The 27,217-nt window shown below is 37.7% G+C and overlaps 1 protein-coding gene across 1 annotated transcript; it reads left to right on the forward strand.

Annotated features, from left to right (window-relative positions):
* The first annotated feature begins 1,421 nt into the window (after nt 1-1,421).
* Nucleotides 1,422-26,199, forward strand: RARS1 (arginyl-tRNA synthetase 1). The gene is made up of 15 exons (XM_058722950.1): nt 1,422-1,540; nt 3,439-3,573; nt 4,999-5,187; nt 6,132-6,240; nt 6,794-6,894; nt 7,451-7,572; nt 9,108-9,228; nt 11,071-11,200; nt 12,007-12,111; nt 13,556-13,734; nt 14,260-14,369; nt 19,377-19,482; nt 24,516-24,688; nt 24,827-25,074; nt 25,970-26,199. The coding sequence occupies exons 1-15, from the start codon at nt 1,496-1,498 to the stop codon at nt 26,077-26,079; spliced, it is 1,983 nt and encodes a 660-aa protein (XP_058578933.1). The 5' UTR covers nt 1,422-1,495; the 3' UTR covers nt 26,080-26,199.
* Nucleotides 26,200-27,217: the final 1,018 nt, after the last annotated feature.

The raw sequence follows: 27,217 nt of genomic DNA on the forward strand, positions 1-27,217 counted from the left end.
CAGTTGGTAAGGCATGTGACTCTTGATCTTGGGGTTGTGAGTTCGAACCCTATGTTGGGTGCAGAGATTACTTTAAAAATAAAATCTTAAAAAGAAAATAAAGTTGTGACAAGCGTTTTCAGATGTCAACTTTAAAAAATCTTTATTGGAGGGGAACCTGGGTGGCTCAGTCAGTTGAGCATCCAACTTCGGCTCAGGTCATGATCTCACGGTTTGTGAGTTCGAGCCCCGTGTCAGGCTCTGTGCTGACAGCTCAGTGCCTGAAGCCTGCTTTGGATTCTGTGTCTCCTTCTCTCTCTGCCCCTCTCCTGCTCACACTATGTCTCTCTCTCAAAAATAAACAAACATTAAAAAAAATTTTAATCTTTATTGGAGAATGAATTTTTAAACACCTTTTATGAGACACAGAAGCAAAAAGTTTAGAGACCGCTGCTCTAAGTACTGGGGCCATAGGGAAGAATGAAAATTCCCATTCATGTCCCTGTCCTCTCAGCATTTAAGTCCCAGGTTAGCTGTTTAAAATTTTAACTCAAATGAGAGGTCTTTCCTGCCCTGAGTAACTCTATCATATTATCTTTGTTTAAAAAAAAAAAAAGCCACAGGCCCCAAATGGTGTCACTTAGGACAAATCACCAAACCAGAGCTAAATACCTAACCTAATTGCAACCTAATTCAACTTCTAGCAGAAATATATTCTTAACTGCTTAAAAATGTTCTGATCAGAACCAATAAGATAATCAATCTGTCACATGGGTCCTCTCCATCTCCCAAAGGCAGATGATGTAACCCACCTACTAAGACCCTTTCATCTCCAAAGGAAGGTGACCTCACCCCAAATAATCATTTTTCCTGTTTATGACTTCTTTGTCCTATCTTTAAAAACTTTTCTTTTTCTGTAGCCCTTTGGATCTCTCCTTCATTTTAGATGGGACCTGTCTCATTCATCCATCACTTAATAAAGTCAATTAGATCTTCAGACTCTCTTGAATTTTGTCTTTTAACACCTTCCTGGCAATTAAAATTATCTGAGGGTATTTACTTTTTTGTCTAGCATATCTCTTGAGGACCTTGTCTTATTTCCAGCTTGTGTTCTAGTGCCTGGAATAGTGTCCCCCATGTTAAAGTGCAAAATAAATACTTGTTGAATAAATGAATGGATTGTGTTCATTATGTTCCCATTTCACAGAAGGGAAAACTGATGCCCTTGAGAGACAGAGGAACGTGTCTTTGTCTAAATTAATCGAAGCACAGAGCAGCTCTTGCCCAGTTCCTCTCAATTTCTCTGCCCCTGCACCAACATAGGAATCCAAAGGCAACAGCCAGCATTTCTCCGCTTGTTGTTCCCGCAGTGTCGCCTGCATCCCACCAGGTGGCAGCAGAGGCGGCGGCACACAGTCAACAGCAAAGCGTGGCGCGGGAAGGAGGGTTTCCGCTTCCGGGAGGAACTGTTCGTTTCCGCTTCCGGCCACTTGGAGTGATTGTAGCTGACGGGAGGATGGAAGGTTTGGTGGCTCAGTGCTCCGCGAGATTGCTGCAGCAGGTAGGACCACATAGGACTAGTAGAAAGGCCTGGAGGGGAAGGACTAGCTCCTGCCCGAACAGCGTCGGGACAGCGGCGGTGATGCGGGACCACTCTGGTCCCCTCAGACGTGGGCAAGGGTGTCCGGACATCCGGGCCTGTGCTAGATCCGAAGCAAACACCTTCCCAGAGATGTTTCTCGGGCGCGGGAGAGGAAGAACCCATCCTTCTAAGGCCCTTATGACAGTGGCCTCCCGAACCAGCACCCCCGGTGTAGAGGTCCTTGCCCTCTCCTAGGGCTCCCCAAACCAGCGTCTTTGGTGCGGTGGAGCTTAGCGTGTTCAGTACAAGTGCTCCTACTTTCCCACTGTGCCCCTCCTTTCCCGCACACACACGTGCTCTCTCGGGATGCGGGGTGGGGGGAGGGTCAGGCAGAGGGGGTAAGTGGAATAAGAGCAGCAGCCCTTGATCCTGGTTCTCAACTCAGCCGCCGTTCTCTCTATGATACTGAGCGAGAGGATTCCTAAAATGCCCAAAGAGTGGTTAATTTGGTCTCAGCCTTCGGTATTCCTGGGGGAAAAACAGTTACAGCTTATAAAAGTGAAAGTAAGATATTTCCATAACCTTTTATGCTCAGGTAGGGAAGGGTAGTAAGAAAGTGGTTTAAGTACTTTCATCAGATCTCAGGAACTGTTTTATGCTAAACCAGCGATCACAGAATACAAGTTCGTGGAGCAAAATGTCAGGTTCTTTCTGGTTCTGAGCCATGTATTCTTTGTCAATGTGGGGGTATAAGTACCTTACCTTTGGGTTGTTATAAAGAATTATACAGATGATTTGTTTGTTTGTTTGTTTGTTTGTTTGTTTTAGACAGAGTGCGAGTGGGGCAGAGAATTTTTTTTGATGTTTATTTTTGAGAGAGTGGGAGAAAGTGGGGGAAGGGCAAAGAGAGGGAGACAGAATCTGAAGCAGGCTCTGAGCTACCATATCAGCGAAGAGCCCAATGTGGGGCTTGAACTCATGAACCGTGAGATCATAACCTGAGCCAGAGTCCCACACTCAACCAACTGAGCTACCCAGGCACCTGGAGAAAATCTTCAGCAGGCCCAGTGCAGCGCCCTGCGCAGAGCTCCATCCCACAAACCTGGGATGAGGACCTCAGCCAGAGTCAAGAGTCAGATGCTTAACCAACTGAGCCACCCAGGTGCCCCAGAGATAGTTTCTGAAAAATGTTTAGCTCAGTGCATGAAACATAGTATATGCTCATTATGGCAATTTGTTTTGCTGTAGTTATCTTCTGGTAAACATTATCAAATTTCAGGTAAGGAATCTCCTCCTTAGTAATTCTGTTAGGTTGGAAGCTTTATTTCCTTCTGAATTTGCATGTTTTTAGGTTTAGGTATTAGAGTAAAAAGCCTGATCTAGGACATAAGACAAGGGAAATTAAGGGAAAAATTAGGAAGTTACTTTGTCTAAGAAAGGACAAAAGGCAGACACGAGCTATTTTAAATGTGACAAAAAGTTTCTTTTTAAAGGAGCCCTAAAGTCCTAAGATTTGGGAATAAAGTCAATTTGGCCACCCTTGAACTTAACTGGTACTGTCATTAAATCAGAGTGGTTTATTGAGACCAAAGACACAGACAGGATGTAAGACTTATCCCATTATATGCTTAACACTCCTGTTCCTCTTCTCCAACATACACACTTGATTCTTTCATATACAGGATAATGTGCTAATGTAATCAAAAGCATCAAGGAGGAAAAATCACAGCTTATCAAAGGGAAGGCCCTTCATTCCCATCACCTACCTCTACCATGCCCTGCTGAAGAGAGGAAAAGAAATAAGTTTAGGGACAGTCCATCACATTATGGATGTCATCAATCATACTGGACTGAATGAACTGCCTTTTCCTTCATAGGAAAAAGAGATTAAGTCTCTGACTGCTGAAATTGATCGGTTAAAAAACTGTGGCGGTTTAGAAGCTTCTCCAAATTTGGAGCAGTTGCGAGAAGAAAATTTAAAATTAAAGTATCGACTAAATATCCTTCGAAGGGTAAGTATTCTGGGTTGTTTTTCATTCTACAGTTTGAGTTATTATACCTTTTAAAAAAAAAACTGTTATCAAAGATTCAGAAAGTATGCCATGAGGAATTTGGAGATGTGAGGAAAGAAATCCTGTCTTTTTCCCTGCATTAGACCAGTTAGGACTAAGTTGTTGGTGCAAGTAATGAAGAAGTTGGTGTAGCCTTGTCCTTCCAGGGCCCTCTGAAATGTTTCATCCTAAATATTTGGCCAGCTTGACACAGGCTTTGAGCAGAGTTGAGACATTTTTTAAACAATTTATGCTGTTACCTTTTTAAAAAAATCATCTTTTTAAATAATTCTCTATCAAAAGAAAATATAGAATATATCCATAGTCCTTCTCTGCCCTAAGTTGGTTGTTTTACAATTTTATTTTTATATTTTACAGTGCCATATTTGGTTTCTTTCCACTGATCTAGCAGTGTTTCTCAGTTTTGTCAAAAAACTGAGCTTGCTTTAGTTGAGGTTTAAATTTCTTGGCCTGACTCTCAGGCCTGCTGATGACACATCCTGGAGGATGATCTCACCACTATAATTGTTCTCCTGTGTGTGTATACTATTCCAGCCAGACTACACTGGCATTAGATTCTTTTCATTTATCTTAGACTCTGCCCACCTGACTCCTATGAAGTGTTTTTATCACCGGCTTGTGATCTGTTCTGCTTGAAATCACTTTGCTTGGAGTCTTCTCAGATCATGTTTCTTTTCCATGAAGTCTTTCCCCCAGATACTTCACCTTTCTAATTACCTCATTCATTCTGATGTGTACTCATTTCTGTATTCATTTCAATTCAAAAGTATTAAATGTCTAATATGTGGCAGAAGATATGAGGAAAAACATACAAAAGAAGTACAGTCTATTCCTTTTTTTTTTTTTTTTTTAAGATTTTATTTTTAATCTCTACACCCAACATGGAGCTCAAACTTACAACCTGGAGATCAAAAGTCACATGCTCCACCAACTGAGCAAGCCAGGCACACCAAGTACAGTGTATTCTAATACACATTTCCATCATGCACATTAACTCTAATGTGTAAATAATAGAATGCTCTCAGTGTAATGGGAGGAAGGGCACATTAGTTCTTTCACAAATACTTTACCCTACTAAGTAATGGCAACTGAACACAAGGTACACAAAGAAAAGAAAAGAACAAGCCATAGATGAATAAAGTACTGTGTGGACACCCATGCACCTTACCTTCTTTCCCTGGGTCACTTTGGTCACATGCTCTGACTTAGAAACACTGCATGGTTGTCCTATTAACGTTTTTCAGCATGTCCCAGATATGAGAGCATTGCAAAGTGTCTGTTACCTTCTCAGGACATCTGAAGGTTTCTCAAAATATTTGGGAACATTTTGTATGATGATTTGATATTTTCATTCTTTTCTTACAGAGTCTTCAAGCAGAAAGAACCAGACCAACTAAAAATATGATTAACATCAATAGCCGACTGCAAGAGGTCTTTGGTTGCGCCATTAAGGCTGCATATCCAGATCTAGAAAATCCTCCTCTGATAGTGACACCAAGTCAACAGCCCAAGTTTGGGGACTATCAGTGTAATAGTGCCATGGGTATCTCACAGGTGATTGTGTTATTACAAAGCATTCTTGGTGATTTGATTTTCTTAAGCATTAATTGGCATCATTATTATTTACATAAATAATAGCAAATTATATTCTCAGTGAAAAAAACATTTTTCACAGTTCAGAAAAACTTGAGAATAGGGGAAGTATGTTTTTAATTTTAAAACCACAAATTTGAATATTCAGTTAAATTTTATGTGTAGTTTCAATATTTAAGGCTAGTAGTTGATACTCTTGCATTGGTACTTCCTTCCTGTTGTGTCCAGGATTGCTGTGTGTTACTAATGAGTGTTGAAAGGTGAAGGATTGAAAGTTACATTCACCAACCAGTGTTCCCATCAAATAATTTGATGCAGCTCTGGTGTCTTTGAGATGGGCTTACATATTTCATTTTCAGTTAGAGGAATTCCCTATTTTTAATAGCTGCATTGTCTGATGTATTTGTGGTTAATTGCCCCTGGTTTGAGACTTTTTGTTTTCCTTTCTTTGTTAAGTAGGAAGGGTTTTTAAAATCCAGATTTTTTTTTTTCTAAATAATTTTTATATGTCTACATTGGGGTTAAGTTTATAAGGGTACTGTTTTATTTTCCAGGTTTGATTATTGCACACTTTCCTGATTTGAAAATTCAAAATGTAAATATCCTGGAAACAGGCATCATAACTAAAGACTTTGTTATGTCTTCATAAAAGAGTTCTAGATGTCTGTGGCAGCTCATTTTGAAATGGAGATCATGTGGTTTGGGCACTTTTGTATTCCTCTTGGCACTGTTGATGGCTTGATGCTTTAATCTGTCTGTGTTCAAGATTATATACAAGTCATTGGACTTCTTTGCTTCTGCCTTTTGATGGGTCTTAATGTCATGCATCTCATGCTTTATCAGTTGTGTATTTCTGAGTAAATTTCTGGAACTTGTGTAATGAATCATTTTATATTGTGTTATAGATGCTCAAAACCAAGGAACAGAAAGTTAATCCAAGAGAAATTGCCGAAAACATTACCAAACACCTCCCAGACAATGAATGTGTTGAAAAAGTTGAAATTGCTGGTCCTGGTATGACAGTGTTACCCTTCTTAAGTGGTTGTACTGATGTTGGGTCTTTTTTGAAATAAAGAACCATTTTAAATATAAGTATAGGGTTAAAACTTGTATACCTAACAAAGTGGTAAGAACACCTTGGACTGAGAGTTAGGAAACTGATGTTTTAGTCTCGACTTAGCTGCTGGATCTTGGATGAGTTGTTTTACCTCCCTGTGACTTAGTGTTTCATTAGCAAAAAGGAGATGGATAATGGCAGATAAGTCTGGGACGAAAGGGCCCTCAATTTTCTGTTAATAGATGAACAAATCATGTACTGAGAATAAAGGGGCCCAGGAGTAAGTAGGAAGCTTTCAGGAGAGTGGTAATGTTTGAAATAGATACTGAAACAGGGAGCTTCCAAGAGGGCCTCAGGTGGTGTTAGAATTCTTAAAAGAGTTTTGCCAGAGCCAGATCAGCACTTTGGAGCCAGCGTAAATGAAATTGACACAGTCTTTGGGAGTGAACAATCATTCAAGACAGGAAAACGATCTGATTTTTTTTTTTCTCTCCTCTTACCGTTCATTAGGTTTTATTAATGTCCACTTAAGGAAGGACTATGTATCACAACAGTTAACCAATCTCCTGGTGAATGGGGTTCAACTACCTCCCCTTGGAGAGAATAAAAAGGTATATATAGTTTTCAGTTGATATGTTAATACGTTAAAATGAATGCGAAGTGCTGTGACCAGCTTCCACTTTTTCTATTGAGATTTAATCATTAATATTTGAGATTATGAACATAATGGAAATAGCCTTTCTTCTGGGTCTTGTTTATTATGTGGTTTTTCTTTTCACGTTATTCCACAAGGCATTTGGGGTAGCCAGCTGAGGTTTGGCTGAAATAAGGGATGGATTATTTATATAAATAAATTTTATTCCTTTTCAATTAAAAATGGACAAGTAGATTCACCAGATAACCTAACACCCTTGAATTACAACCCAAGCTACTATTCATGTCTGAGTTTACAATTAAATGTTATTAATGTTAGAATAAAATGTCTTGTACCCCTTTAAAATTTTTAATTGAAGTATTTGTCATGATGTGAAAATTTAAGATGTATGAGGTATTACTTTGATACACGTATGTAGTTTAACATAATTGCCTTTGTATCTGTATTTATCACATTACATAATAATAGTACAATATTATTGTCTAAGAAATCTATTTTATTGTCTGTTTCAGGTTATAGTTGATTTCTCCTCTCCCAACATAGCTAAAGAGATGCATGTAGGCCATCTCAGGTCAACTATCATAGGAGAGAGTATGTCCCGCCTCTTTGAATTTGCAGGATATGATGTGCTAAGGTATGAAAAATGTTGTTTGAGAAAGAATCTTTGACTAAATGACTGATTTATAAGTATGATTCTTTTTTTTTCTTTTCTTTTTTTTTAAATTTATTTTGAGAGAAAGAGAACCAAGAGGGGAGGGGCAGAGAGAGAATCCCAAGCAGGCTCCATGTTTTTTTTTTTTTTTTTAAATTTTTTTTTTTCAACGTTTTTTATTTATTTTTGGGACAGAGAGAGACAGAGCATGAACGGGGAAGGGGCAGAGAGAGAGGGAGACACACAGAATTGGAAACAGGCTCCAGGCTCCGAGCCATCAGCCCAGAGCCTGACGCGGGGCTCGAACTCACAGACCGCGAGATCGTGACCTGGCTGAAGTCGGACGCTTAACCGACTGCGCCACCCAGGCGCCCCATCCATGTTTTTAGCATAGAGCCCAATACAGGGCTTATTCCCACCAACTGTGAGATCGTGACCTGAGCCAGTATCAAGAGTTGGACGCTTAACCAACTGAACCACCCAAGTGCCCCAGTTCTGCTTCTAATCACCCAGTGGCCTTTTTAAATAAATTGTGTCTTGGGACCCTCTGAATGGATAACTTAGACTCTGGGAGTGGAACCAAGGAAAAAGCTCCCCCATTCATTCCACAGATCTTCTTGAGTACCTCCTGTATCCAAGGGGTTATAGTCTAATAGGGCGAGAGGTAGGCAAGAAAGAGATCCTGGGCCTGTGGGCCATGGTAAGAAATTAGGATTTTATTAAGTATAATGGGAAGCTCTTGAGAGTCATAATTAGGAGAGCAGTGTAATCCAAATAAAGATTAGTCTGACTTCTGTGAAGAAGCTAGGCAAAGAAGGCAGAAATGTAAGTTAGAAAACTATTTAAAAAAAAATTTTTTTTAATAATGGTTATTTGTTTTTGAGAGAGACAGAGTGTGAGTGGGGGAGGGGCAGAGAAAAAGGGAGACAGAATCGGGAACAGGCTCCAGGCTCTGAGCTGTCAGCACAGAGCCTGGCGCAGGGCTTGAACTCACAAACCGCGAGATCATGACCTGAACCAAAGTCAGACGCTTAACCAACTGAGCCACCCAGGCGCCCCAGAAGACTATTTTTATAATCCATTTACGAGATTATCTGGTGATTTGAGATTAGTGAAAAACAGTGAGGGATGTAAAATGGTTGGATTGACACATTTTGAAGAATTTTGTCCACTGACATTTGAGAACCACTGATCTAAATTACACTAAGATAATTGGTTGAGAAATTAAATTTTCACAGAATTGTAATGATCAGCAGTTGGCTCACCTGTCTGTGTCTCAGTTAATTACACAACGTATCATAATCCATCAGTAGGGACTTCATTTACCAAATCCTAGAGGCCTGCTATGTGCAGCCTCCCCTGGAGCTTGCAGACCAGTTGAGACAACTGAGTAAACAAGATGTTGCTAAATGTGATGTACTGGCACTTCAGTGTTAGTGGTTCCTAATGGAATATAGTTTGTCTAATTTAAGCATGGTTTTCATTTTCAAATGATTTTGTATTCTGACTGATACTAGGTTAAACCATGTGGGAGACTGGGGGACCCAGTTTGGCATGCTCATCGCTCACCTTCAAGATAAATTTCCAGATTACCTAACAATTTCACCTCCAATTGGGGATCTACAAGCCTTTTATAAGGTTAGATATCATTTATTGTTAAAATATTTGCATGTTTACCATTAATAATAATTACTACTTTTCTTTAGGGAGTTCAGAACAGTATTTGAAGCTACCGTGGGGTTAAAAGTAAACTCCCTGCCCCTTCACACACCATCTTTGCTTTTTGAATCAGTGTATGTTAAAAATTGAATTCTTGGAGCACCTGGGTGGCTCAGTCGGTTGGGCGTCTGACTTCGGCTCAGGTCACGTTCTCACAGTTCATGGTTTGAGCCCTGCGTCAGGCTCTGTGCTGACAGCTCAGAGCCTGGAGCCTGCTTCGGATTCTGTGTCCCCCTGTCTCTGGCCCTCCCCAACCCATGGTCTGTCTCACTCTGTCTCAAAAATAAACATTAAAAAAAAATTTTTTTTTTTTAAAGTTGAATTCAACCACATTACCCACATTACCCTGCCTTTTTCTTAATGTTTATTTTTGAGAGAGTGTGCGTGCATGCACACAGGTAGAGGAAAGGCAGAGAGTGAGGGAGACAGAATCCCAAGCAAGCTCTGTGCTGTCAGTGCAGAGCCCGATGTGGGACTTAAACTCAAACTGTGAGGTCATGACCTGAGCTGAGATCAAGAGTCAGACACGTAACCAACTGAGCCCCCCAAGCACCCCAGTATTTGAAGTTTTCTTGATGCTTTTCTCAATTTGGTATGTTGAAAATGTTAAAGTGTAGGTAAAAATAGTTTTTAGAAGACAATTAGGTTTTTATAAACCGTAATTTTAAATTAATCACTGTAGTCAACTTTCTTTGACTTTGTGATGTCCATAAACAGACATTTATTACACCATTTGTGAATGTAATACAATTTTTGCATTAATGTTTAGCATTTCACTATCAGCTCTTTTGTGTTACTATATGGTTTGGCTGCACATTGTTTTGTTGGATTGATGTGCTAAAGTTTATGTTAATCCCCATTGTTGGGGTGTTTTTGGAGTACCTTTATCCATTCAGTAAACAACTTTTGAACATGGAAGTTTTTTCTCTTTTTAAAATTATTTTCTTACGATAGACAACTTCCCAAGAACAGGATTACTATGACAAAAAATAAACATTAAAAGTAAAACCAAAATATTGGTGTGTTTTTGTTTTGTTTTATAGGATGTGTCTCAGTATTTTCTAATGAAAAAATTGAAAACAAAATATTTACCGATGTGAGACTGGTAAATTACATAACTAATGTTATAATCTATTGGAATTTTGTGTTCTGAATATAATGAGGCTAAATTCAAAAGGCACAGTAAAAGAAAAGCCATATATAGTCAGGCTTTGTTAAAACACATAGGCATGTATTTGCAAAGAAATGTCTAGAGTTATGCACCAAAGCATTATCCCTGGTTAGGTTGGGGTGGGATAGACAATTTTTTTTTTTTTTAATAGTAAATGTGTTTCTTTCAAAATAGAAATAGAACTATGACAGCAATTTTATTTTTAATTACAAAAAAAGTAATTACTCATTCAGAACCACATCCAGGATGGAAAATGGAGCACAGAAAATTCAGCCCACCTGTTAGCTATTCTTTATTACTCTTAAACCATTGCTGTGAAGAATGATTTTATGACTTGGAAAAGTGGAGGTAGCACTGTGGTGTGAATTTTGTATTTTCAAGAAAAATTATTTCAAAGAAATAATAGGGCTCTTTGGCACATTGATTTGTAACTGTACTGTTGGCTGTTGAGAGAGCATCTGTTCTGTTTGTGTCCTGGTGTTGTAAATTTTCACTTCCTCGCTTTTGGTGTTTTTGTTTTAGAAACACTCTGTATCTAGAAATACAAAGCTGGCTCTTTTAACATTACTTTTTTTTTTTTTTAAACATAGGAATCCAAGAAAAGATTTGATACCGAGGAGGAATTTAAGAAGCGAGCATACCAATGTGTAGTTCTGCTCCAGAGTAAAAATCCAGATATTATAAAAGCTTGGAAGCTTATCTGTGATGTCTCCCGCCAAGGTGAATTCTCAGCTTTGTTCATTTCATCCAAAAGATATATTGTATGTAGTTTTCTTGAGTCTTTTACTCATTTGACCTTTAATGACGTGTTAAACTTTCAAAGACTGCCAAATGGATTTTTTTCTTCAAATATTTTCTGACACTGAAACAGCTATTAAGAAAGTATATTAAGATAGGCAACTGCAGATTTTAACTTTCTTAGGAGAAAAAATTAATTGGGAAAACTTCGCAAACAATCTCAGGTTTTCAAGCTTGACAAAGTAATTCTAAGGTCACTTTGAAGAATATATGGATGAGAATAGCCAATAAAAGAATGGTAGTGATAGCTATTTTCCAGCACTAGTTTGTAAAATGTTTTATAATGCTTCCATAGGTAGTATTTGCATCACTGATGCATGGCTAGACAGATAGGTAAATGGAACAATTTAGGAAAAACTATAAGAAAATTCAGTAAATATTAGATCTCCAAAGAGGAAAGTTCTTTTTCTTTGCATTTACATTTTATAAAGGTAGAGTTTTAAAAGTTATACAAGAAGTACATGTTTCTTGCAGAACAAAATGTGGGCAAGGAAAAAGAAAATAAAAATTATAGTTCCACCAACTATTATTTTGATGAGTGTCTTTCCATATTCTTTCCACGTTTTCAAAATGGCAGTATATATATAATGTTCTATATCATACATTTTTAATGTGATTAAATTTAACCTTCCAGATGTTGTAGTTAAATAATATATTTTAATGTTAAATGCATGTCTCCTGTTTGTTTAAATTCTTAGACATTTTATTTGGTGAAATTTTTTTCCTAGAGTTTAATAAAATCTATGATGCATTGGACATCTCTTTAATAGAGAGGGGGGAGTCCTTCTATCAAGATAGGATGAATGATATTGTAAAGGAATTCGAAGATAGAGGTAGGCACTTTACTTTTTTTTAACTTCATTATGGAAATTTTCAAATAGGTCAAAGTGGACACAACATTCTCTTTTTCAATCAATAGCTTTTTTTTCAGTCTGCACATCATGTTTGTTTAATATATATCTTACATTGTGTATAGCCAAAGGCCCTCCCACCCTCCATTTTTCTCTTTTGTTATTGAAGAAACTGGGCCATTTGTCTAAGAGAATTTCCCATATAATATTTAACAGTTCCTGCATCTGTATCTTCTAAAGAGGCTTGATTAAATTGTTTGTTTGTTTGTTTGTTTGTTTCTTTTAAGTTTATTTATTTATTTTGTGAGAGAGAGAGGGAATCCCAAGCAGGCTCTGCACTGTCAGCGCGGATATGGGGCCCAAACTCCCAAAACACAAGAACATGTCCAAAACCAAGAGTCGACGCTTAGCCAACTGAGCCAATCAAGGCGCCCCATGGCTTGATTAAATTCTGGTTTAGGTTTTCTTTTTTTGTTTTTTGTTTTTTTTGTTTTGTTTATTTGCAAGCATTCCAATAATGTCAGGTTGGCTCTCTTTAGGTTAAGATGGATTAGTGGGCTCAGGTGTTGTCAGCCTGATCTAGCCACAGATTTCCCTGTTAGCCTCTTCCCTGTTGTTTTTAGCAGCTATTTTGATGCATTACTTCATTACAGGTTGAAAAATGGTAGTATTCTGTTGTTCCTTCTCTGTTACCTCGAATTCTCCTTTGTAGAATGATGCCTCATAATTATTTTGGTTATCCCGAAGTACAGTTCAAGATAAGCAGTGTAAATGCTTGATTCTTTTTAATTATCAATTTCAGAATAATAAATTAGTTTCTTAGCATGTTCCAGATACAACTGAGTTGTTTTTAGCATTATTATAAATGGGGTTTATTCCATTCTACATTTTGAAATCATTTGCCTTTATTATACTTTTTAATAATCACTGTCTCATTTTTTGGCTAATGGTAGCTTCCTCAAATTGGCTTGCCTATTTTTCGTCTTTTTCTTGAGCCCTACGGTCTCTCTAGTCTTTGCTAGTTTACTTGCTTTCAGGTACACAACATTCTAGGATTATAGTACATTTCCTGCCTTAGGTCTAGAATCAGCTGACCTCGTATCTCCAAGAAAGCCTGGCTCCTTGAGTAGGAAATGGTATTTATTAATCACAATCTGTGGCCTAGGGATTATACTTTTAAGGTAATAAAATTTTAGGGACGTTTTTAGGAGCCAAATGTAGTGAATCCAGAAAACTGCCAGGTATCTCACCTCTGCCCTGAGGAAATCATGTGCTGCCCAGACAATAGCTATTTTCCTGGACTCCTAGTAGGTCATAGAAAATAAAATGTGATTTCTTGAGCTCTCTGGTAAATATCTTATAATGGCTCATCCTTTATATTCCTTCAGGGTTCTTTTAACATTATTAATGAAGATTTCTTTCCTAGGATTTGTGCAAGTGGATGATGGCAGAAAGATTGTGTTTGTCCCAGGATGTTCTGTACCATTAACCATAGTAAAATCAGATGGAGGTTACACTTATGATACATCTGACCTGGCTGCTATTAAACAAAGACTATTTGAGGAAAAAGCAGATATGATTATCTATGTAGTGGACAGTGGACAAGTGAGTTTGCAGATTTGTTTATGTTCTTACATGGTCTGATTGGAACTGAGACAGTATGGCGAGGTTTGTGGCCTTTAGCACATAGAAGTCTTCCAAAGACTAAAGATCAGAACTTTGCTGTAACAGAGAAAAAACCGGGTTTGGATTTGACCACATCAGAATATATTTCCCAGCTTTTCTGCTTTTCTCCATCAACTGGTGATTACTTTCCTGAACATCAGTGACCATTCCTATCTGAAAGGGGGTTGTGAGACCTAAAATATAACTGAAATTTTTGCACAATGAACCTATTATTAATTCAGCCACTTGAAAAGCCTTTGAACATAGAAAGTGTAACAGTCCTGCTCTACCTGTTTCTCATATATTGGGAATAAAGATGACCTTATTTATAATTATAATTATGCTTGCCTTCTAAGATTTGTGAGATTTAAACTTTACAAATCTTTATCGCTACATACAGAGCTTTAAGTCACTTTTTTGTTATCAGAAAGTTTAGCAGATAACTTTCTATTTGTTTCTTTGTAGTCTGTGCACTTCCAGACAATATTTGGTGCTGCTCAAATGATTGGTTGGTATGACCCTAAAGTAACTCGAGTGTTTCATGCTGGATTTGGTGTGGTGCTGGGTGAAGACAAGTAAGTCTGGAAAGTCTGAGTATTAATAACATACACAACCCCCAGATTTATTTGCAAAAGGCTATGTTTCATTAGATATTAAATTAGAATTAAAGTGCATAATTCTTCTCAGTCTGCAGATGCTGCCAGCTGAGCTTTTTTGTACTTATGTCATATCACTAATAGAGAATGTAGCCTTTTAGGGAGATTTGTAAAGAGTTGAATGAAAACCACACTAGATTTAACAGATTTTAAGAGGGTTTCCATTTGCACAGATCTAAATTGTAAAGTCGATCACAGTACCTCCTCAGATTTCAAGAAAATACTCAACAGTATATTTCAAGCATTTTGTAATTGTCTTTTTCTTTCACAGTTAAACACCTAGTCAATAGGTATACGTTTATTGAGATTCCAATTGAGTTTTAAAATTGAGCTTTCATTTTTATGTTTATCTCAAAAATAATAAGTTTGAGACCTGCATGTTAATATTCATACATCCAGTTTTTGTTTTCCAGTCTTTTCCCCACATTCTATACAATGTTTATGAAATAAAAGATAAATACAAGCAAATATAGATAATAATCACCAACTCAAAGGCATAAAATTTTTTAGCATCTTGTATTCAGTAGTATCTTAGGGTCACTAAGCTATTTAACATCATGTCTTTTAAAATCTGTGGCATTTTAGCCACCTGGGTGGCTCAGTCAGTTAAACGTCCCAACTTCACCTCAGGTCATGATCTTGGCGGTTCGTGGGTTCGAGCCCCGCATCAGGCTCTGTGCTGACAGCTCAGAGCCTGGAGCCTGCTTCAGATTCCATGTCTCCCTCTCTCTGCCCCTTACCCGCTCACACTCTGTCTCTCTCAAAAATAAACATTAAAAAATAAAAAAATTGTTTTAAAAATCTGTGGCATTTTAGATTTAGTGATCCAGCCCAAATGTCATTACACAAAAGTGGTAATGCTTTTAAAAACCACACGAAGTAGCTCAAGATGCTTGGCTAGCCAATGTACAAAAGCCTTAATGAAGTTTACAACAATCAGGCTAGATGTGTGAAGGTATTTTAGCTAGAGTACGTGGAAATCATCACTTATTAAATTTTTTTAATGTTTTATTTATTTTTGAGAGGGAGCATGAGCAGAGAGGGGCAGAGAGAGAGAGATTTTGAGAGGGAGCATGAGCAGAGAGGGGCAGAGAGAGAGAGAGAGGAGACTTAGAATCTGATGCAGACTCTGAGCTGTCAGCACAGAGACAGATGTGGGGCTCAAACTCATGAACCATGAGATGACCCAAACTGAAGTCATATGTTCATTGATTGAGCCAGCCAGGACCCCCAGTATCAAACATTTTTAAATTATAATTTAAATTACACTCTTGTATAGAGCTGCACTTTTTTGGAATCAAAAGACACTAGGTCCTCATTTTGGTGTCGTGGTCCTAAAAAAGTGCTTGAAAATCAGCCGATGAGTTGAGTATTGCTTATAGTATCTTAGTTTATTAACTGTTGGTTTTTTGGACTTGTGTTTATTTATTTTTTATTTTTATTTTTTAAATGTTTTTATTTATTTTTGACACAGAGAGAGACAGCATGAGCAGGGGAGGGGTAGAGAAAGAGGGAGACACAGAATCTAAAGCAGGCTCCAGGCTCTGAGCTGTCAGCACAGACCCCGACGCGGGGCTCAAACTCACACTGTGAGATCATGACCCGAGCTGAAGTCGGATGCTTAACCGGCTGAGTCACCCAGGCGCCCCTGAACTGATATTTAGGTGATTTTTCTTACAGTTGGGTGAAATTATCAAATTTACTTTTATACCTATATTTCTCACAAGTACTCATATTTTGGCAATTAACTTGATCACATAATGGCTAAGAGGTTTTTTCCATGATTTTTTTGTTGTTTCATATTTGTGCACTCTCACCATTATGTAATTATGGCATCCTGCACCATTAAAGAGAAAAATAATTTTAATGATAGTTAACCAGTGGCAGCATACCATATTTTAAATATTTACATTGAAATGCTCACAGATTCTGCCATCTGCTTTTTAGTCGAATTTTCTGTTTTAAAGCTTTTTGCAATAGTTTGTCCTTTTATTTAAACATCTTCCTCTTATTTTTTGGACACCTGTTTATTGAGCACATATGAATGGCATTGTCTGGATGCTCCAGTGTGTACACAAAGATAATAGAATGTGGACTTTTCCCTAAGGAGCCTGTCTTGTGAAGCAGAGCAGTTCCCTGGGAAGACTGTTAAACTATACATGCCAGCCCCACTAGGGAAGTTATTGACTTACTACGTACTAAAGTAGGTATTAGGCATTTTTTAAAAACTCTTGATATTCAGGTATGGATTCCTTCTATTAGAACCACTAGTCTGAGCAGTAAACCAGCACCAAAAAAATGCAGAAAAATTCAAGGCAGATGTATATAGGCAGTAAAGGAAAAGACCAGTTATTGTAGAGATGTTATAGGAAGGCCTCCCTTAGCATTTTGGCATCTCTTTTGATGGCTATCATTTCATCAGACAGAAGATTTGGAAGTTGCTGAATAGTCAAGCAGTAGGGGATGGCATAAGGAAAGCCACAGAAGTATTTAATGTATTTGTAGGATAGTAAATTTTAATACTATAATCAAGAAGAAGATCCTTTCTAAGGTAATGCTGAAAATACAACTTTAATGGGAAATACCATGATTATTTTGGTAGGCTTTGTGTTGACTAAAAAAGCATGCTTCATTTGTACCATTTCTGCATTTGAAGAATTTTTTTTATGATTTTATTTTTGATAATGTGGAGTTCAGACAACCCCAAGATCAAGAGTCGCATGTTCAACTGAATGAGCCAGCCAAGGTGATCACAAAGAATTTTTATTTTTATTTAATGTTTATTTATTTTTGAGAGAGACAGCACGAGCAGGGGAGGAGCAGAGAGAGAGGAAGAGAGAGAATCCCAAGCAGGCTCCCCACTGTCAGCATGGAGTCCAACATAGGCCTTGAGCCCATGAACTGTGAGATCATGATCTGAGCCAAAGTCAGATGCTCAGTCAGCTGAGCCAGCCAGGCACCCTACCCAAAGAATTTTTTAAAAAGAGAAAATTAGAGGTGCCTGGCTGGCTCAGTTGGTGGAGCATACAACTCTTGATCTCAGAGTCATGAGTTTGAGCCCCACATTAGATATGAAGATAACTTAATAAAAAAGAAAATTATATACTCAGTGTTGTACAAACTTCTGTTTAATAGGTATAATCCAATTTTTGTTGAAGTAAGCCCAACGTGGGGCTTGAACTCATGACCTGAGATCAAGTCCCATGCTCTACCAACTGAGCCAGCCAATTGTCCCAGTAAAATCCAGTTTTTGTGAAATGCTTTTAATAGTACCATTGCCCAGGACAGTGTCTGTCAAAGCTTTTGTCACATTCTCAGAGATTCTGATTTCAGTGGTATGAATGGAGCCCTGACATCCTGTGTTTAAGCTCTTCAGCTGATTTGTACATCCAGAGTTGGTCGCTACTCAACAGGTTGGGGTTATTATCTAGAGAAATAAAAATGAGATTCCAATTAAGAATTTGCTCAGAAATGAACTACTGGGACCTCATCAAAATAAAAAGCTTCTGCACAGCAAAGGAAACAGTCAGCAAAACTAAAAGGCAAGCAACGGAATGGGAGAAGATATTTGCAAATGACATATCAGATAAAGGGTTAGTATCCAAAATCTATAAAGAACTTATCAAACTCAACACCTAAAAAACAAATAATCCAGTGAAGAAATGGGCAAAAGACATCAATAAGACATTTCTCCAAAGAAGACATCCAGATGGCCAACTGATACATGAAAAAAAATGCTCAATATCACTCATCATCCGGGAAATACAAACCAAAACCACAATAAGATACCACCTCACACCTCTCAGAATGGCTAACATTAACAACTCAGGCAACAACAGATGTTGGCAGGGATGCGGAGAAAGAGGATCTCTTTTGCATTGTTGGTGGGAACGCAAGCTGGTGCAGCCACTCTGGAAAACAGTATGGAGGTTCCTCAAAAAATAAAAATAGAGCTACCCTATGACCCAGCAATTGCACTACTAGGTATTTATCTAAAGGGCATAGGAGTGCTGTTTCAAAGGGACACATGCACCCCAATGTTTATAGCAGCGCTATCGACAATAGCCAAAGTATGGAAAGAGTCCAAATGTCTATTGATGGATGAATGGATAAAGATGTGGTGTGTGTGTATATATATATATATATATATATATACATACATATATATATATATATATATATATATATACATACACACACATACACAATGGAATATTACTCAGCAATCAAAAGGAATGAGATCTTGCCATTTGCAACTATGGATGGAACTAGAGGGTATTATGCTAAGTGAAATTAGAGAAGAAAAATCTATGACTTCACTCATGAGGACTTTAAGAGACAAAACAGATGAACATAAGGGAAGGGAAGCAAAAATAATACAAAAACAGGGAGGGGGACAAAAACATAAGAGACTCAAATACGGAGAACAGAGGGTTACTGGAGGGGTTGTGGGAGGGTGAGCTAAATGGGTAAGGGGCATTAAGGAATCTCCTGGAATCATTGTTGCATTATATGCTAATTAACTTTGATATAAATTTTTAAAATAAAAGTTAAAAAAATAAAAGAATTTGCTTAGTTCCCAGACAGTTCTAGAATCAAACATGTATCTTATTAATTTTTCTGAGAAGGCAAAATAACTAAGCCAAACTTGATGTTGAGGAAAATGAACAAATGTCTTCTCTATTTCCCTTTTAGGGAATGTATTATAGGTCAACATGTAGAGAATGCTATGGGGAGCCTAAAGCATAGAATGCTTTGATTTGAGGACTATAAGATGAAAGATAATTGAACGTACCACTCTTTCTTTCAGCATTCTCCCTGGTTGCCAGGTGGAATGAGACATTGTCAAAACGTCATTTTCAAAGATTTCTAAGCTGTAAATTCTGTTTGAAAATCTACTTAATTGGGACTCTTACATTTTTTTAGGAAGAAGTTTAAAACACGTTCAGGTGAAACAGTGCGTCTCATAGACCTTCTAGAAGAAGGACTAAAACGATCCATGGACAAATTGAAGGAAAAAGAAAGAGACAAGGTAATCTAAAGCCTTGTTTGCATATTGTGTACCATGTGCTGTGTTGTGATTTTTAAATTTTTTTTTGAGAGAGAACTGGGGAGGTTTAGAAAATCCACGTAAGCTTATATTACTCAGATTTTATTGCACAGTAAGTTTGTTTTATTATTGAGTTTGAAAATACAGTTCTTGGCTACTACAAAAGGCTATGACCTTTTCCTGCTGTTACTGTGGTGTAGTATCTCTGCTTCTTGGCATTTCTCCTGTCACAACTTTGAATGATTGGAAAATATTGCAAACTAAAGGGTTAGATTCTGCGGCCTACATTAGGAAGGTCAAGGATTGAGATTCAAAGGGTCTTGTGTCTTTTACTCTTCAGTAAGTCAAGTGATATAAGGGAATGGATGGAACTACAAGGGAATGGATGGAACTACTATAAACAGAAGAGTACAATTACAGAAGAAGTAGAATAAGATGTTAGTCCTGGCCTAGGCAGGATGTAGATGTACCATTACTGCATTGTAAAGTTAGGGTTTGCTTTGCCTAACTTTATTAAAAATTGCCAGAGAGAGTATTGTAACCATTATATACTCCCACCACTAATATTTGATTGTTCCAGTTGCCCCATATCTTTACCAACACTTGATTTGTCAGTCTTTTATCCTTTCTGTTGAATTCAGTGGCATCTCACTGTGGTTAATATTTGCATTTCCCTGATGAGTAGTAATGTTGATTGCCTTTTTTAATGCTTATTGACTATTTATATATCTTTCATGAGGGGTCTTTTCAAGTCCTTTACCCATTGTTTGTTGTATTTATATCTATTCACATATTTACTCTTTCCTGTGCACTTCTTCCTTGAGGATCTCCTTTTAATACTTTTTTTGTAGTGCAAGTTTGCCGGTGATGAATTCTGTTGGCATTTGTCTGAGAACATCTTTATATTGCCTGTAGTTTTGAACGATCTGTTTTTTTAAATGTTCATTTTTGGAAGAGAGTGTGAGTTGGGGAGGGGCAGAGAGAGGGGGAGACAGAGGATCTGAAGCTGACTCTGCACTGCCAACAGAGAGCCCAATGAGGGACTTGAACTCACAAACTGAGATTGTGACCTGAGCTGAAGTCGGCCGCTTAACCACTGAGCCACCCAGGCACCCCTGAACAGTATTTTGATTGAGTGTAGAATTGTAGTCCCATAGCTCTTTCAGCATTTTATTTTATTTATTTTATTTTATTTTAATTTTTTTTTAATGTTTATTTATTTTTGAGACAGAGAGAGAGCATGAATGGGGGAGGGGCAGAGAGAGAGGGAGACACAGAATCGGAAGCAGGCTCCAGGCTCTGAGCCATCAGCCCCGAGCCTGACGCGGGGCTCGAACTCACGAACCGCGAGATCGTGACCTGACCTGAAGTCGGACGCTCAACCGACTGAGCCACCCAGGCGCCCCTCTTTCAGCATTTTAAAGGTGGCATTCCATTGTCTTTTAGCTTCTTTAGTTTCTTTTCAATATCACTTGTCTCATTGCTCCTTTGAAGATAATGTATCTTTTTTTCAGACTACTTTTACTGTTTTTCTTAGGCTTTGTTTTGGTACTTAGACTAAATAAATGCCTAAGTATGGTTTGAGAGTTTTTGCAGGTGAGGTGAGTGGAGTGTACTTATCCTGCTTGGGAGGTGCTGAGCTTCCTAAATCTGTAGGTTGTGTTCTTTCATCAGTTTAGAATTTTCAGCCCTATCTCTTAAATTACTTCATCTTTGCTCCATTCTGTACTCCCCAGAATTCTAAGTACTTATATAATATGTTAGAATTTTTGAATGTGTGTCCTACATGTCTCTTACACCTGCTTTTTAAAAACTATTTAAGTAATCACCCCCAGTGTGGAGCTCAGACTTCAAACTCCAAGATCAAGAGTCATATGCTTTACTGACTGAGCCAGCCAGGTACCCCTCTGCTTTTTCTTCCCCATGCTTTTTTTCCCTCTGCTTCATTTTGCATCTTTCCTACATTGTTTTGCCCCTTTCGTCTAATTTTTTGAGTATTTCGATTGTAGTTTCCTTTAAGGTTTTCATTTTTTTTTATTTTAATAATATATTTTATTTAACCCAACTTATCTATAATATTACCAACATACAATCTACCTCTACTTATTTTAGACTATTTCCATTTTTTTATTTTTTATTTTTTAAAATTTACATCCAAATTAGCATATAGTGAAACAATGATTTCAGGAGTAGATTCCTTAATGCCCCTTACCCATTTAGCCCATCCCCCCCTCCCACAACCCCTCCAGTAACCCTCGTTTGTTCTCCATATTTATGAGTCTCTTCTGTTTTGTCCCCCTCCCTGTTTTTATATTATTTTTATTTCCCTTCCCTTATGTTCGTCTGTTTTGTCTCTTAAAGTCCTCATATGAGTGAAGTCGTATGATTTTTGTCTTTCTCTGACTAATTTTACTTAGCATAATACCCTCCAGTTCCATCCACGTAGTTGCAAATGGCAAGATTTCATTCTTTTTGATTGCCGAGTAATACTCCATTTGTGTGTGTGTGTATACATACCACATCTTCTTTATCCATTCATCCATTGATGGACATTTGGGCTCCTTCCATGCTTTGGCTATTGTTCATAGTGCTTCTATAAACATTGGAGGGCATGTGTCCCTTCAGCACAGCATACCTGTATCCCTTGGATAAATACCTAGTAGTGCAGTTGCTAGGTCATAGGGCAGTTCTATTTTTAGTTTTTTGAGGAACCTCCATACTGTTTTCCAGAGTGGCTGCACCAGCTTGCATTCCCATTTTAGCTTTTCATTTTTGAAATAATATTAGGCATATAAAAATTACAAAATAGTACAAAGAATTGCTATGTTAGCTTCCCCAAATAACAATACTTTATGTATCCATAGTATAATTATGGAATCAGGATACTAACTAGTGATATAACACTAGTTAATAGTCTACAGATTATTTAAGTTTACCGTTTGTCTCATGCATGTTGTTTTTCTAGTCTGGGGTCCAGTTCGGGATCACCTATTATAGTTGGTTGTCATGTCTTTTTAATGTCTTCATTTTTATTTATTACTTTTTTTCAAATTTATTTTAGAGAGGGAGGGTGTGAGCAGGGGAGAGGGGCAGAAGGAGAGAAAGAGAATCCCAAGCAGGCTCCACACCCAGCATGGAGCCTGACACGGGGCTGGATCCCACGACCCTGGGATCATGACCTGAGCCCAACTCAAGAGTCAGATGCTTAACCAAGCCACCCAGGTGCTCCTGTAATTAGTATTTTTAAATATCTTTTTATTTTAAGCAGTTCCAGATTTTAAAGTTGCTTTTGTCTTTTTTGTTTCTGTTGTCTTGTCGGTCCTCTTCCCACCCATTGGTTTTCAGTCATATCAACTGGCTTTTTTATTAAGCTGCCTTCCCGCCCCCCCCCCCCCCAAACTGGATGCTGGATGTTGTGAATGCAAAATTATAAAGGTTTTGGATAATGTCATCTTCCTCCAACAACCAATTAAGTTTTTTTCTGGCAGATTGCATACCAGCTGGTGATCTTAATTCTGTCGGTCTTGGTCTGGAGCTTTGTTAGGGTTGAATGAAGCATTTCAGTTTTATCTTTACTATTAGGGTACGGTTCTTTTTGGTAAAATATGGCCCTTCTAGTTTCACCAGGTAATTCACTAGTGCCCTTCTCCCTTGCTCCTTATGGGACTCCCCAGCCTCACACAGCTGCTGAAATCTCTGCTCAGTTCTTCACCTACCAGTTTGCTCTTTCCTGCTGGGTTTTTTGGGAGTCCTGCCTTGTTAATGCCAGCCATTGGATAGTTTGAAAGAAGGTGTTTTTCACTCCTCTGTGTTATCTTGGTGATTTTCTCCTCACTCTTTTGGAAGACCCAAACTCTGAATTCCCTCTTCTTACCCCAGTAAGACCACTTCTTTCTGTTTGGCTTTTGTTCCCTTCTGTCACTACCACATGGTGATTTAGACAGTGCCCTAGGGGAAAAGGTCAGGTAAATGTGGGACTTAACTTCCTGTGTTTTCCTTCTCCCAAAGATTATATATAGCCCCTCAAACTTTGCTTATATTGATGTTCTCTAGTGACTTCATATAGTTGCTTCCTATGATTTATCCAACTTTTAAATAGTTGCTTTTGGTAGAAGGGTTAGTCTACTATAGACAACTCCCTTGTGTCTAGAAAAGAACCTTAATCACTTGTGGCCTAATAGTGCTTTAGAATGCATGGCTAAATATTAACAATACAATAATGCACGAGTTCTTCCTCCTACTCCTGACACCCTGTTTTTTTAATTCCAGTGTAATTAACATACAGTGTTACATTAGTTTCTGGCATATAGCATAGTGACTCAGCAGTTACTCAGTGCTCATCAGGATAAGTGTACTCTTAATCCCCTTCACCTGTTTCACCCATCTCCCTACCCACCTCCCCTCTGGTAATCACCAGTTTGTTCTGTATATTTAAGGGTCTGTTTTTTTGTCTTCTTTTTCTCTGATCATTTGTTTCTCAAATCCTATGAGTGAAATTACATACTATTTGTCTTTCTCTGACTTGTTTCACTTAGCATTATTCCCTCTAGATCCATCCATGTTATTTCATTCTTTTCAATGGCTGAGTAATTCCATTATCTATATATGCCATATCTTATTTATCCATTCTATTGTGACACCCTGTTTTAATTTCAATTAATTTCCCGACCCTAAGTTTTTTTCTAGTTTGCTATGTTACTTTATTTTCTATAAGCTACTTCAGAATCTTTATGGAATGAAGTGGATATAAACTAATTATTGGTGCTTTCTATTTCGTATCTACCGAATACATTGGGGGGAAAGTATTCAAGCAGACACTTCATATTTTATAAATCTCATAGAAAAACATTTTGTTATGCAGAGCTGATGAGTTATATTTTCATTATTCCCTTTATAGATTGGCCCATGTTTCCTCAGTGTCGATATTTATTAAAGTTTACTTTTTCTGCCTTAGCACCAGGACAAAGGCAGCGTTCAGTAAGCTATGAAGTTTTTGTTTGTTTGTTTTCCAAAAGGTCTTAACTGCAGAGGAATTAAAGGCTGCTCAGACATCCGTTGCTTATGGTTGTATCAAATATGCAGATCTTTCTCATAACCGGTTGAATGACTACATATTCTCCTTTGACAAAATGTTGGATGACAGAGGAAACACAGCTGCTTACTTGTTGTATGCCTTCACTAGAATCCGGTATTTGTACAACATTGTTCTATTTTGAATCAGTTGATAGGATTTTTAATTTACATCAGTCATTTCTTATTACATATTTCTGAGTGGAGAAGGATGTGCCTAACAAAAGAAAATGATGGCTGTTTCCTGATTTTTCAGGTCTATTGCACGTCTGGCCAATATTGATGAAGAGATGCTCCAGAAAGCAGCTCAAGAGACCAAGATCATTTTGGACCATGAAAAGGAATGGAAACTAGGCCGGTGTATTTTACGATTCCCTGAGATTCTCCAGAAGATTTTAGATGACTTACTTCTTCACACTCTTTGTGATTATATCTATGAGCTGGCAACTACTTTCACAGAATTCTATGATAGCTGCTATTGTGTGGAAAAGGATCGACAAACTGGTAAGTGTGTATTCAGTGGTCATATTGGGGACGGGGCACTAGCAAGGCATTTATTTGAATTGGGTGTGGATGGATGGTTTTCAACTTGTTTTATTTATGGAACTCCCCCCCCCCCCTCCTAGATTTTCTTCCCAACTATACACTGGTCGTTGTCATATATAACAGACAAAATTCAACTAGATCTAATAAAAGCATAAATGGAATTCTCATTCCACACAAAGTAGTTTTCCCCACCCTCAGGCACATGCATGGAACCAACCATAGAACTCCAAAGAAAACAATTGGAAGACCAGTAGGAATAGGACATTTCCAATGAAAGCAATGTTACTGAGGGTCCCAGAATGAGTCTTTGGGAGTTTTTGACAATGGAAACTGCCTTTGGGAGAAAAGTGGTATCTTTTCTTACCTTAGGCTTTCTGCTAGCTTCTATTACAGTTACTGAAGTAGACTGAAGTAATTTGTTACATGGCAAGTAGGTGTTTTTGAGAGTCATGCCTGAGAATTGAAATTTCATTAGGAAAAATAATCTCACCATTATCCTGAAATTAAAGTTTATAGTTATTTCAAACTATGAAGCCTAATAAAACTCTGAAAGAATTTTAGAAGAAAGATAAAATTTATCATTCTAATCATTGTAGAACTTGTATCCCCTTATCAGAAACAGATTTCTTGAACAGAAACATCTTTCTTGAATTGTCTGTGTTTTAACCTTGGATTGTCTGTATTTTAATCTTGGATTGTCTGTATTTTAACGTGAAGGTAATTCTAATTAAAGTCCCAAAACATGGATTAGGCTATTCACCTTTCAGTAAAATACAGAAGTAATACAGATTCTCTAGTAATGGTTTTCAAGAAGACAAATTAATCTTTTTTTTTTTTCTTTCTATTTTTTCAGGACAAGTGTTGAAAGTAAACATGTGGCGTATGCTGCTGTGTGAAGCAGTAGCTGCTGTTATGGCCAAGGCATTCGATATCCTGGGAATAAAACCTGTCCAAAGAATGTAATCCTTCTTAGGTTTGAACACTGTGTGTTTTTACCAGAAATAGCCATTTAACACTGTTTGCTTTTTTACAATCATGGGGATACAAAAATAAGTAAAGGAAATTTGTCAGCTGTCTACATAACTTGTGCTTTTTTTCTAACAACTGGGCCTCTGAAAAGAAAAACATAAGTTTCATAAATACGTTTATTTCTGCTGACCATTAAACCAAAATTACTTAGTGGGGCCATGGAGAAGAGGGTTTATTGTGTGGCTTAGGGAGTGTTTATTGGTTTGGCTGGGATGTGTTTTCATTCATTTTAATTTGATAAGCAGTCCCATTTATTGAGCTCTACTATAGACCCCAGGAACTAAATTTACACACCTTTATTGCCCCATTTATTATTTATTCTGTTGTTCTGTTGTAACATTTTCCCTGTTTAGCAAGTGACAAAACTGAGGCTTCACAGAAATAAGTATCTTCCCCTGTATTGCTCAGGAAGAAAACCAAGATTCATATCTATGTGTGTCTGACTCCTAAATTTAACTTCTTTTCTGTTTTAGTAAAAGATGACATTGGCAATATAACAAACCTGGATTCAGGGAAAGGTCAGGAAACTTAACAGCCTGGTATTTTTTCAGAAGCTTACTCTTCACATCTTGTTAGTTATGTGCCAATTATAGTCGCAAAGGAAGCTGGAAAACTTGAATATCTAAGCAAAGGAGAACACTTGCCATGATTTCCTTAAAGGAGTCAAGATTCATCTCCTAGTCATGTTGTATTGTTTCACTTCAAGAAATTGGAGTTGTAAAAAGATAAGGTGGAGATTTCTCCCGGCACTAAGGGTAGTCAGGGAAGGTGCGTGGGGGAGGGGGGTAGTAATAGTGATTATTGGGTCAGCAGTTAATATAATTTGCCAGCACAAAGATTAGATTAAAATTCATGTAAAGAACTTAACGTAATATTTGGGAAAACAAATGCTTAATGAACATGAACTGTACCATGCTGTTTCCAAAGGTCTCCAAAGGAAACCAAGAGATGATTTTAATGAGTTATAACAATAACTACAATTTACAAACAAATGGGTATGTAAAAGTTTGAGGTGTTCACATTAGATCACTACTATTTCCTCTAGCAAACATGGAAGCTAAACAGTTTCCTC

Source organism: Neofelis nebulosa, chromosome 1 (genome assembly GCF_028018385.1).
Source record: "Neofelis nebulosa isolate mNeoNeb1 chromosome 1, mNeoNeb1.pri, whole genome shotgun sequence".
NCBI classification, from domain to species: Eukaryota; Metazoa; Chordata; class Mammalia; order Carnivora; family Felidae; genus Neofelis; species Neofelis nebulosa.

Excerpts from the sequence above, each read along its gene's own strand:
- RARS1 (XM_058722950.1), top strand. The coding sequence starts at position 1,496 with ATGGAAGGTTTGGTGGCTCAGTGCTCCGCGAGATTGCTGCAGCAG. Across the intron at positions 6,895-7,450 it reads CCCTTGGAGAGAATAAAAAG|GTTATAGTTGATTTCTCCTC; the intron begins GTATATATAGTT and ends TGTCTGTTTCAG. Across the intron at positions 11,201-12,006 it reads CTGTGATGTCTCCCGCCAAG|AGTTTAATAAAATCTATGAT; the intron begins GTGAATTCTCAG and ends TTTTTTTCCTAG.